The following is a 12,015-nucleotide window of genomic DNA, read 5'->3' as shown; positions in this document are numbered from 1 at the left end:
CAAACCTCCAGCAGCTTAGTTTTGACTTCCCACTGATAGAAGGCTGCTGATTGCCAGAAAAGGGCACCAAACGCTGAGGTTCGTCGCGGCACTGAACAAGAGGCGCAGTGTCTGTGCACACAGGAAAGGTGCCAAGAGGCAGCTGCTCTGCACAAGGTAAAGACTCTACAGGAGCTGTAAAAAACGTCTGAAACATGTACATAGTGCTGGACAAAATGAGATTCTGAAAGTAGAACTAAGTAAGGCCATCACATTAAATGCACATCTATTCATTTTCTGAAAGAGAACATAGTATTTTTTTTTCTTTTTATTTCTACCTCCATTTATCTCCTGGGTTCTTTACTCTCCAAGATAAGCAAAATTCTCACACTTTTGAAGTGTGAGAGTCTGGCGCTCCCTAGGACAGAACAATATCAAAAGAATTTGCAAAGAAGCTCTGCAGGTATCTTGCTGGGTTTGGAGAGCTCTAAGACAACTATGGCTCAACTTGCTTCCCTAGATAAGCTGTTAGAATAGCTGAAGTTTCACCTCTTCTCTACGGGAGAAGATCTTTTCAACCATGTCACTTTGACAGCCGCTAATTCAGACAGAAATGTTTCCTAAAAGCTAAAAAACCACTGTCTTTTGTAGAGCTTACATTCTACAGAAATTGCTCATGCATATTTATGCCGCATGCATATCTCATGAGTTCATTTCGCTTTTCTCCAAGGGATGGCCTATTTTTTGGAGGTGTGTTTCCATCCTCGCTTTTGCAGAGATACAGTATCTAGAATTTAAAACAAGAATCATCATATGATTCTCGGAGAGATTCAATTCAGAATGAGTTGGAGATATTATGATCTGGTTGGAGCTGACATCCATGGCTTTGCACCAAGCTGACAATTCCTGTTCAATCAGGGTTGCACTGAGATATCTGCCTGAGATGAACACAAACCTGGCATAAAGAAACGCGGCTCCCATTTCTTCTGCTTCTCCCAATCAAAGGTTTTCATACAAATAGATTTAAGCAAATAGGATTAATATTGAGAAGCCTTTCTTTTAATCCATGACTAGTTTTTTGTTAGTTCTACAGGGTAACTAAGAACTTGGGAAGATATTAGTTTGTGTGTTGCATCAAAACTTCTAAAAACACACTCTTAAATTCTTTACAACAGTAAAAACACAGAGCAAGAGTCTCTGAAATTGTTGGTGAGAAATGACAAACAAAACAGGAGACTGAATTGGGTTTGCAGTAGAGAATAGTAACACCTCAGGAAGAAATTGTACTTTCTATCAAATAATTTTGCTGAAGAAGAAAATACCTTCAGACACGCTTTACTTAAGGATCCTGAGGTAAAGAAAGTGACCCACAAATGGAAAAAATACTATTTTACACTCATTTCTCATGTGCAAAGTAGATCTGACTCCCTCCAAACCCCACTGGAAAAACTGCCTGACTGCCCTGTTTTTACTGGAGGATTTCTCAGAAAACTGCAGAAATATCAAGAATTAAGAAGAAACAAAAGGGCAACCAAAAAGCTTTTGGCAGGCCACATTTTCTTCTTTGGTTTGATCTCCCCATTTTTTAAGCAGAATTCCAACGTGCAGTCCTGGTAGAAAACTCATGGGGTTGCAGGGGCGTGAGCTGCGATTAACATCACCTGCCATAAACACCCTGAGTGTTCAAAGTCTTGTGGCAAAGTTCTCTGCACCTGTTACTGGTTTCTGAGCATTAAAAGGCTGTTTTGAAAACCAAACTCAAATTAATTTCACTTATCAGAAAAAAAAGACACAGCTGCAAAAAAAAAAATAAATCAGCCAGCCTGCTTTTTTTTTTCCTGGATTAAGTCAAGCTTAAAAAAAAAGTGAGAAAAAGCCTTCCATCTTTAGGTTTCCCTCACAGTATTGCTTACAATTTGTCTGACATTTCAGGCACTCTCCTGATTACAGAGTTCAGGCTGCACGGGAAAAAACCCAACAATTTAGAGTCTGTAGCTGCAGTCTCGATACCACAGAAAGGTTTTGACAAAGAGCACTACATGAGCTCTGCTTCATCGCAGGGTTTTAATCTGCACCCTGTCACTCACCGACCTGGTGTCAGTCCACAAGATTAGAGGCATATTTAGGAGACAGAGCGCAGCTTGGGAACGACAAACACTGCTGGTGTTATACACACGGTTTGTGAAGCTGTCGGTGCACAGCCTAGTTGGCCACACACTGGAGAAAGGGGATCTGGGGTTAAATTCTAACTCCTTCTTCGCACGTACATGTTGCTTTAATCCATCTGCTCTCCTACACAGGAGAGCAACAATTTCAGCTGCAGCTGCCAACAAACAGGATCAGTAGGACTCAGCTAGGAAATCTCAACATACGTATTTCTCAAGCTGTTAGGCTATTCCTCTTGAGGAGATTCAGAAAGAAATTAAAAATAAAAAAAACAGACTTAAGCAAGATAGTATGCCAGAAGGCATTGTTACAAAATAGCTACGAGATTCCTTCTTTGAAAGATTTAGAGGGATAGAAACGCAGTAAGAAAGCTGTAAGACAGCACACGGATAGGAGATTGACAGGAGACTCCCCAGCTGGACTCATGGGGTTTTTCTTTCCGACGTGGCATAGGGTCTGAGAGCATCAACACCCTGTGCGTGCTGCCACAGTCCCAGCAACAAGGCACAGAAGATGGGGACAATTCCTTCTGGTGGACAGAAAGGAGGATGAGGAGGATGCACAGGGAGGTGATAACCTGGATGCACGTAATGGTGAGCGGTGGCTGAGGACACGCAGCAGCGCGCACATGTAGAGCGTGGGTCTTCGGTGACTCTGCAAGTAATCCCCGCTCAGCTCCAAACACCACAGTCCTGGACTCCACAATCCCGGCTTTGAAGAGCATTTTCCTTTTGTTATCAAAAGATGAAGAGGAGGGACATCTGCTTTGTAAAACGGTGTTCCATGGTACAGAACAGCTCATCTCTGCTGTGGCGTCCTCAACAGGCTCAGCACACAAACTTGGCACCGCGCTTGTTTCACGCTGCTCCTGTGATCCCGCTGTCCAGCTGTAAACTTGCAACACGGAACACTTACTGGAAGATTGTTTCGGCATTTTTAACGACTTGTGTCTTGCCTCTACCTCCCACCAAGTTCATACCCATCAACAGCTGTGAACACATTTTTTTCGCTCGTTGCAGAGTCATACTGGCTCTAAGATATACTTAAGGCGTGAATCACAAAGAATGTGTGGGCTGTAATCACCCTCCACATTTATGGCTCATTTTTCCAACCAAGTTGAGAACTTTGGCAGTTCTAAGCACTAAGGAAAAAAACCTGATTTCTCTCCTCAAATGACTTTATGAAGTTGTCACAAGGTCGCAAGGTCCAGGCCCTCCAGCCAGCTCTCTTATCTTGCTAACCAGAAGTCTACAAAAACTTACTACACTTTAAAAAAAGATATTACTTTTAAGAGCCAAAATAAAACACGCACTGAAGACATTTACAGAGATATCCATGTCCTCTTGATGTTTAACACACTACTAAACCTAGCAGGCAACAACACAGCTTTCATATAGCAGAACTTCCCAGATCTGTTTGAGAACAAAAAGTAGGTAGAAGACAAAGGTACATCCCAAACTTGTGTGCTCCTAAGGGTTACAGCTTCAGACTGGATGCCCCACATAATGTTGGCTTGATATTAAAACACAGAACATGGTACAGATATAAACCTGCATTCCTGACTAATCTAGGGTTTACAGGTACTTTGCAATAGCATGTTATCACACCAAACAGTACCATGGTGGTTCTGTGGCGAAGTTAAATTTGCCTATCAGGGTCTACCATTTCTAATAAACAATATTTAAATATTTATTAACTGCTTACTAATATATACTAAAATTTACCAGTGTTGGTTCTTATGGACATTAACTGTGAACACAAAGTTTTCAAACCCTGCTCTTAGACACAACCATTTTAATATTTCAAGGGGCTTTAAAAGCTTCCCTGTACTTGAGGTACTTCAGTACAGCCCGTCTTTTATGGCTGCCATTTTATATTGCATATAAGTTCCATGAAGTCATCATGGCATCGAAAAGGACACCTACGCGACACAGCAGGTTTGTCCCCATAAGCACCCCATACCACATGCGTGGCTGCGGTTTGCACAGCAGCACAAGGAGGGACACACGCCAGCGTCTCGACATCTGGCTCTGGCCGGACTTTTTGCGATGGCATTGGACAGGCATCTTGTGAGCGCCGGCTCCTTCGGGCAGAGCCGCTCGCAGGGGCTGCCAATCTCCACGCACATGACTCCGGGTCTGCTGGGGATGGTATTTGCAGAGGATCGCTGCCAGCGTTCACCGAGCGGCTCCACAAACTGACTGGCCTGTGTCAGCGCAATTTGAGTGCGCGCAACAGTTTCCCAGGGCTGTGTTTTTATGAGCAAATACTAACTTGGTCGTATTAAAAGACAAGACACCAGTAAGGTGAGCAAGAATATATGAAAAACTGGTTTATCTCTGAAAGATCAGCTGTGATAACATGGATTAATAGATTCAGTGCTATGTTACAACATCAAATACTTTTTGCACCTACCAAGTTTTATTCTTTGCAGGGCAGGGCTAAAACACACTGCAAGTTGTTATTTCAAGGAGCAAGGGAAGTAAGTTTTAGCTGTCTGGTAAATAACAGGAGATTACTCACATTAGCAAACTGAAAATTACAAGTTCTTCAGTTTTGCAATTCCTTTGGTTTTAGTGGAAAGACTACATCAGTATCGACTGCCTGTAAAACACAACTATCTTTCCTTGTTACCTTCTGTGTGCTGAAATAGCCTCCTCAGGACTGACAATCAGCTTCTAAAAAGACCTGAAGTCAAGGTGTTATGATCAAGGTTTAGATCACCAGTCTAAAGAATTTGGTAAAAACTAAAAAGATCCATCTCATCACTGAGGCAGAGAAACTACTGCTAGTTATTTGGAACATTGCAGATATTCCAGGCTTGTACAGAGACCCTCAGCAGAGCCAGCAAGTGTCATTCACAAACAAAACCAAAATGACATCATCACACACTTACTTGCTCGCCAGTGACAGGGTCAACTTTGTTTGTACAACTGTCGAGTATCATACTGTTTGTGTGCATGTGCTGATGCTGCCACTCCAGGACTTGAATCACTCAATGATGATTTGACAGAGTTACCTTGAAAATAAACTTAGCACCATACAGTTTTAATTCATTGTTTTTGAAAGATATTGGATTTTATAATTATATCTACTTCTTAAAAAGAACTGTTGTAAATTCCTTTGCTGGTCTGCAGGTAATACCTGCCATTCTGCTTTCAAGAGACTTGTCCTTCACAAGTGTTGACTGTTGGTCAAGTGACCTTTTGAGGAATTAAAAGTGATCTGCTTAAATTCACAGACCTTTTGGTCAGAGAATCAAAGTTTTGGATAATATTAGTTTGAGATTTTCTTCCGGCATGTTTCAACAGAGATGGCCTATCCTAATTTTAGTCAGGGTATTAACTGAACCTCCACAAACAGATCTCCAGATTAACAGCACTAATGAAGAAGCAAACATTTCCTCTTCTTCTTGGAAAGCAAGGATCCACTCACAGTTCTTACTAAAACCAAAATGAGGACAAAAGTTCTGAGTACCACTTATGAAGTCCCTATATCTTCTGTATGGTTCTGGGATAACCGCGACTGCACTTGCAGACCTGACACACAGCATAGCTGGTTGTACCTACCGACACCTTATTTGTACTCATTTTTCTATTCAGAATCCTTCACCTGATAAACAGCAAGTCAGAAGAATTCAAGGTAAAAGTTTCCTATGACAGGAACAGACACAAGGGCACACACCTACCTACACGCTGGGTTTGCGCTTTTATCAAACTTAGGTTTTTAACTGATTTTCGTCTATACCTGGAGTAGAAAAACAAGTGCTCTGTTGAAGAATCTGTCTCTTCTGATCTTGTATCCAAACTTTTAAATGTATCTGGGGTGCTCACACCTGATCTGAAGTTAGCCAGCCAACACAAGCTTTGTTCAGGTCTCTGTTCAGCCTCAGGAGTGAGAACAATGTCAGTCGTAACTCAGAAGGAAGGAGAAAAGGCACCAAAAGGGTTTCCAAGGAAGATCACCCTTTACCTCAACACTTGTAAGAAAACTGGAATTCAACAATCAGCCTGAAACAGCCGAACAAAACAGTTTAAAAAACAAACAGTGCGAGTTAATGAGCAGAGCAGATGAAATACTAGTTATTTAGACTTATATCAGCTAACAACAGTACAGATTGCGAGTATGAGGACTTGAAGCTCTGAATACCTGTTTCAGTTTTTAAAAGCGTGTAGACAATATGTCACGGAGAAAAAAAAACACACTCAATACACCCCCCTCCCCCCCCAATTTAACCTTCAGAAAGTGAATCACCCAATGACAACACACAGTGGAAAAACATTCAAATGTGGCTCTGAGCCCACTTACTGCATTAATTTTAGTTCTTTGCTTTAGGGAATTGTATTGGTATATTCACTTCTAATAGCAAATTGCTCAAGCACCATGTCAGGCATTGTCTTCATTATAGCTCCTAAAGACAGTCTTTAATTTACCTTCATCTTTCCCTCTCAGGGAAAACCACTTTGCCTTAAATATAACCTAATGCTGAAAAACACAGTATCACCATTAGCTTTCGCAAGCAAAAGGAGATGGAATCAACAAAATATGAACTAGTGTGCTTCAAAAGAACAATCACCCTTGTCCAAAAACCACGAGACATTACGGAAGGTAAAAAAGCAGAACCACTTCAAAGAAAAAAAAAAACAACAAAAAACAACCAACAACTTTCTAGAGCTCAAGCAAATTAGGGGAAAAAAAGTAAACACAGTTCTTACAAAAGCCCGTCCCTGTTTATTCACATCCATTAAGTCAACGGAAAATAATGACAACGAATAGTTCAACACTTTCTATTCAATTTCCTTCTACTCTATGCTTATTAAATCAATGCAAATTATTTCCACTCCAGTTTGTCTCAGAAAACTAAGAAAATGACAAGTTTCCTTGGGGGAAGAGAGGGGAAGGAAGAAACGGGGTTGCTGAAGTATCGTAAGTAGGGGTGCCAGGAAACAAAAAGCACACGCTGCCGACAGACAAATTTCCAAGAAAAGTGCGATTCTTGCATCACCGTTGCTAGCGAACAGAGAGTTAACGTGGCACTTCAAGACCCAGAGACTTCGCATGTGGCTTACAAGATCACAGTCTTTCACATCTCTACCCAGATATATTTTTAACTTCTCATGCACAAACCAAAAACGTGTAGCACTTCATTTTAAAGCAAATATGCAGGCATATTCTTGATATACAAGGAATCTAAAATATTCTCTCCTTGGGTCATATTTGGGGCCAGATTCATGCTAGCAGGCTGGTAGTATCTGGTCAACTATAATATTTGCTCAATGAGACCTTCAGAATTCTTGAAAAATTTATTTTAACTTTCAAAGCCTGATTTTAAAGTCTAAATAAAGTATTGCTTTTCTTAATTTAATTCAAGAGAACAATATGGCAGGGGGCACCTTTTTGAAGGCAAACAGCAAGGAGCGGAAAAGCCATTCCACGTCTTTACTTAATCACTAAGAACCAAGAGCAACTGGCAGCTGGATCAAAAGTGCTGACCAACTATTCTCACTTATTCTTTTCTTTTGCCTCCGTTTCTTAGAACCTGTCGGGAACAGGGGGCGTTCAGAGCTTGAACTGCACATTTTGAAGAAGTCATAGACATGAGTCTAACAGTCAAGAAAAACTGAGGTGGTGAATGCTGGGAACAAGCACAATAGATGGCAAAATCAGCTAGAGATAAAGCAAAAAGTGTGGGTGCACTTTAGAGCCTGTTGTTTTATAGGCTTTGCGGTCCTCAGGCTTTAAGGTTACACTAACGCTACAAGACACTCGGATGTGCAGATGAGGATCCCTCTCATTTTTTTAAATTAGGCTTGATTCAGACCAAATGAATAGGAATCAAACCCCATCCAACTTGGCTTTTACAAGCTGTGGTCACCAGTTCTGCTTTCAGGGCTTGCTCCAAAAAACAATTAGTGCTAGGAGACCTGTTACGAAGTAGATGCACCTGTAATTTCAACCCAGTATCAACACCTAGAGCTTCCAACCTGCTTTCCTCTGACCTGCACTGGCACCAGAGCACATTGGCAGTGCAGAGAGGGAAACACTTCTTATTACTAGTTCGCGCTACAGTAATCAGTTGCATAAAGAGAAAGAAAACTTCAGAAAAGTCTTATTGAGCACAACAGCATGGAGCTGCCTTGGAGTGGGACGCTTCTGCAATGAATTAGTCACTACAAGAGCTGGCAAGTTCATTGTACTTTAATTGCTGTCACTGCAACAGTAGGGTTAATACCCAGCATGACAGCTGATCGGTCTTTTTGAAAGTCTATGATTATTCTTTCAGAACCAACAAAGAAAGGTGTTTTTGTTAGAATTACAGAGTTTTAGCATGTCTTCCTATCTGTCAGTTATCTTCTCAAACACAGGTGCGCCACTCTACAGCATTTATGATTTGGTTTGTTTCTTTTCTGTATTTTTTTCTATTGTGCTAATGCAAAGAGTTATAACTCAGGAATTTTGGTCATGAAGCTCAGCTCTGTAAAACAAAATAATTGTAAGAATCAACATTCAATAAGGAAGATTTTTCAGGCCCCAAAACCAGTATGGAACAATTTTAAAAGTTTGAGTCAGCTCTGAACCAGGGACCTTCAATAATCTTCCTCCAACCCCCCGTAACAGCAACACCACAGGTTTTATTTCAAACTGTACGCTCAGCATCTGCCTTATTTTACCCCTGTGTTAATGCATAAACCTTTCCTCACCTTTAACGTGGCAGCCAAGCTGGCCATGTGTTCGTTCAGAGTGCTCTCCGACTCCTTGTAAGTCAGGCAGGTGAACTGATATTCCTCTGGATCAAAGGCATCTGCTCCCTGCTGCTCCACGTCGTTAGCTACCCCATCATAATAATCCTCAATATCCCCCGGATCCTCATCCTCTTCCTCCTCCTCGCAATTAGGGTCATAATCCTCTTCATTGCTGTCAGAACCCTGGCTGTTCATGTCCACGGACATCTTAATGCCCTGTCAAACTGCAGAGCAGGAAACCAATTGCAGCTTCTTTTTCTCCTCCAAACTTTATCGTTCTTTTGATTTCATCTGAGCTCTGTCTCCTAAGGGGGGAAAAACAATTTTTTTCTGTTGCCTAAAAATTGTAAGAGAGGCCACGTCAACATCATACAGGTGATCAAACAGCCAGGAACAGACTGACCCAACGGCCCAGACAAAGATTCTGGTGTGCAGGTTCCTTGGTTTGGATCCACTGTGGCTCTTGCACCAGCAAAGCCCAGTCTGCTCTTACAAGGCGAGGTCTAAAACCTCGGAGATTGGCTTATTACATTGCATCCTAGCACCCAGATGACATTTGACATTTGGAAAGCACTTCCATAACCTTTAATACAGATATTTTCAGAGATACACGTAGATTTATGACATTAAGATTTTACTAACAGCCTAAAGTGCTGCAGAAAAGCATCATATCCGCTTCACCAAAGGAAAAAAACCCAAACCCCTTAGCTATGACCACAGCAGGTAGAAAGGGAACCTGTGAAACCCTGTCCATGTCCAGATTGCTTTAGAACCACAGCCATTAAGTGGGACTTTGGAAAATACGACAAACGATCTCTCACATACACCCAATTTAACAATATTCAATATCATCTCAAATGGTGAAATTAGTTGATGCCTTTAAGCAGGTTCTGCTGGATGTGATGGGGTTACATCCGATGGGCAAAAGTAAAAGAAATTAACTCATTTTATTTTATCCAGTATCTAAAGGGACCTACAAGAAAGCTGGAGAGGGAATTTTTACAAGGGTATGTAGTGATAGGATAAGAGGTAATGGCTTTAAACTGAAAGACGGTGGATTTGGATTAGGTATAAGGAAGAACTTCTTCCCCATGAGGGTGGTGAGGCACTGGAACAGGCTGCCCAAAGCAGCTGTGGATGCTGCATCCCCAGAACTGTCCTAGGCCAGGTTGGACGGGGCTTTGAGCAGCCTGGTCTAGGGGAAGGTGTCCCTGCCCAAGGCAGGGGGTTTGGAACTAGATGATCTTTAAGGTCCCTTCCATCCCAAACCATTCTATAATTTGTTATCTTCTGAATGTAGAAATTTATGCTAAAGTGTTGACAGTTGCTATTCAAAAAGAATCAGAGCAGCCTTTGATTCTCACTGATGTTAGAAAATTCGCATACTTAACTTTACGTATCAGGACTACAAACCTTCTACTTATATAACTAAATCAGCGTGAGTCTGAGTTCTAAGAGTTTCAGCAGCAGAACATATATCAACCTTGAACTATGGTCACCACATATTTAGTCACAAATTTCCATTTAACCCAATAATTTAGTTTCAAGAGAGAATATTAAATAGAAAAGACTTCAAACAATGCTGCAACCAAATTTTACATATTAAAATACATACATGAAATCAAAGCTATATTTCCACACGCAGCTTGTACTGGGTTTCTTAGGTGTTTGCATTTTGCACTACTACGTTGTTAGTTCTGTTACTCAAATATTTTCCCTCAGTATCACAATTTGTAGCTGCTGGGGAAACCATAATCAAGCTTTGAGAATCCTGACTTCAGAGCACAGGAAATCTCAACCATAAATTTTCATTATTCTTCCTCAATCCGTTTGTTTTCTGTTTCAAATAACCTGAGAAAGCAGCACAGAATAACTAGGGATGTACAATTAATTTGAGGAGCTGCAGTGATTTCAGCAGATACAAACCTCCAGTGAGAGAGGATGAAAGCTGGGAGCTAATTATATTGTCCCCTGAATTCCAGTCTCCCTTTCTGTCATTTTCCTTTTTATTTCTTAGCTATCCACAATATAAGTAGCACACAAATATTTTACAGCACTGCTTCCCAAAGAACTTTGGTGGAGCAGAGGCTCTGTCTCTCCATATTAGAAGGAGACAGATGTGAAATCTGATTTGACAGACACAAAGCAAACCTATATTGTCCCTCCCTCTCCCCTGCTTAGAGTTAACGATTCAGTTCTGAGCTTAATCTGTATCGACACTGACCTCTTACATAAAAGTAGTAATGAATCTTTATCTGTTAAACCTTACATTAAAGGAATAATTTATTTGAGAATCCAAAAGCACTGTGTGCGTTACTACAGGGATATCAACAGTTTCATGTGCGACAGCTCGTTCAGCCGAACTCAGAGCATCGCAAAGCCTGAGGAGGCTTCACCAGTCAGGAAACTTCTCAAACTCACTCAGATGCCACACTCTAGAGACAGAAAAAAAACACCTAGAATGCTGGGTCCATTTGCTGTCTTAACCCACAGCGAGTCCTGTCCAAGCAACGAGATGTTTTTAGACGTCTAAGTGGAATGACAGGCCTACCCGGTCCCTCAGCAGTTACACAGCAGTCGCTGGGGAGGAAGCTCAGAAGGGTGCAGATCTGTTTCTCTGTGCCACTAACACACTTATTTGAGCAAACAGAGGAGCTGTTTGCACGTGCAGACTGGATGACTTTTGTGAATCCTGTCACAACGTCCAGAGAGAGCGGACTTCCAGCGTAACTGAACGTCAGACGGACATGCGTGAAGAGGGAGGAAGACTAAGGCACAAGCTCTGTGGACAAAGCAAAGCAGGGTTCTAGGAAAACGAGGAGCAGAATTTGCCTCACCTAACACTCAGCCTAATGCCCTCATGACCCAATTATGAGCTCTTCCAATACAAACCAAGACACAGCTAATACTTGACAGGACTAGTTTTTAAGGCAATAAAGATGTTAAGCTCAAAAAAGAGGGTCAAAACCCCAAAGAGTATTTAGATTAAATAATTACCATAATCCTAAAAAATCAGATTATAAAATTTTAAGCCATATTTAGATCACTTTCCTACCCAAGGGAAGATGAGGTACTTCTTTACCACCTTCATCCAAGATACTCCTTCGTCTTCCCTAACACTAACAGA

The 12,015-nt window shown here is 41.4% G+C and overlaps 1 protein-coding gene across 4 annotated transcripts in view; it reads right to left on the bottom strand.

Annotated features, from left to right (window-relative positions):
• ARIH2 (ariadne RBR E3 ubiquitin protein ligase 2) overlaps positions 1-12,015 on the bottom strand; it is a 31,650-nt gene that overhangs the window by 17,726 nt on the left and 1,909 nt on the right. For 3 of the 4 annotated variants that reach the window (XM_065074693.1, XM_065074691.1, XM_065074692.1), the window contains exon 2: positions 8,847-9,193. The exons of the other annotated variant lie outside the window; for it this stretch is intronic. In XM_065074693.1, coding sequence (XP_064930765.1) covers positions 8,847-9,095 — 249 coding nt within the window. In that variant the 5' untranslated portion in view covers positions 9,096-9,193. The remainder of the gene's footprint in view (positions 1-8,846; positions 9,194-12,015) is intronic. 4 annotated transcript variants of the gene reach the window in all.

The sequence above is a fragment of the Columba livia genome, chromosome 10 (assembly GCF_036013475.1).
Source record: "Columba livia isolate bColLiv1 breed racing homer chromosome 10, bColLiv1.pat.W.v2, whole genome shotgun sequence".
Lineage (NCBI taxonomy): Eukaryota > Metazoa > Chordata > Aves > Columbiformes > Columbidae > Columba > Columba livia.
Note: the sequence above shows the minus strand (reverse complement) of the source record. Positions and strands in the feature narration are given on the sequence as shown.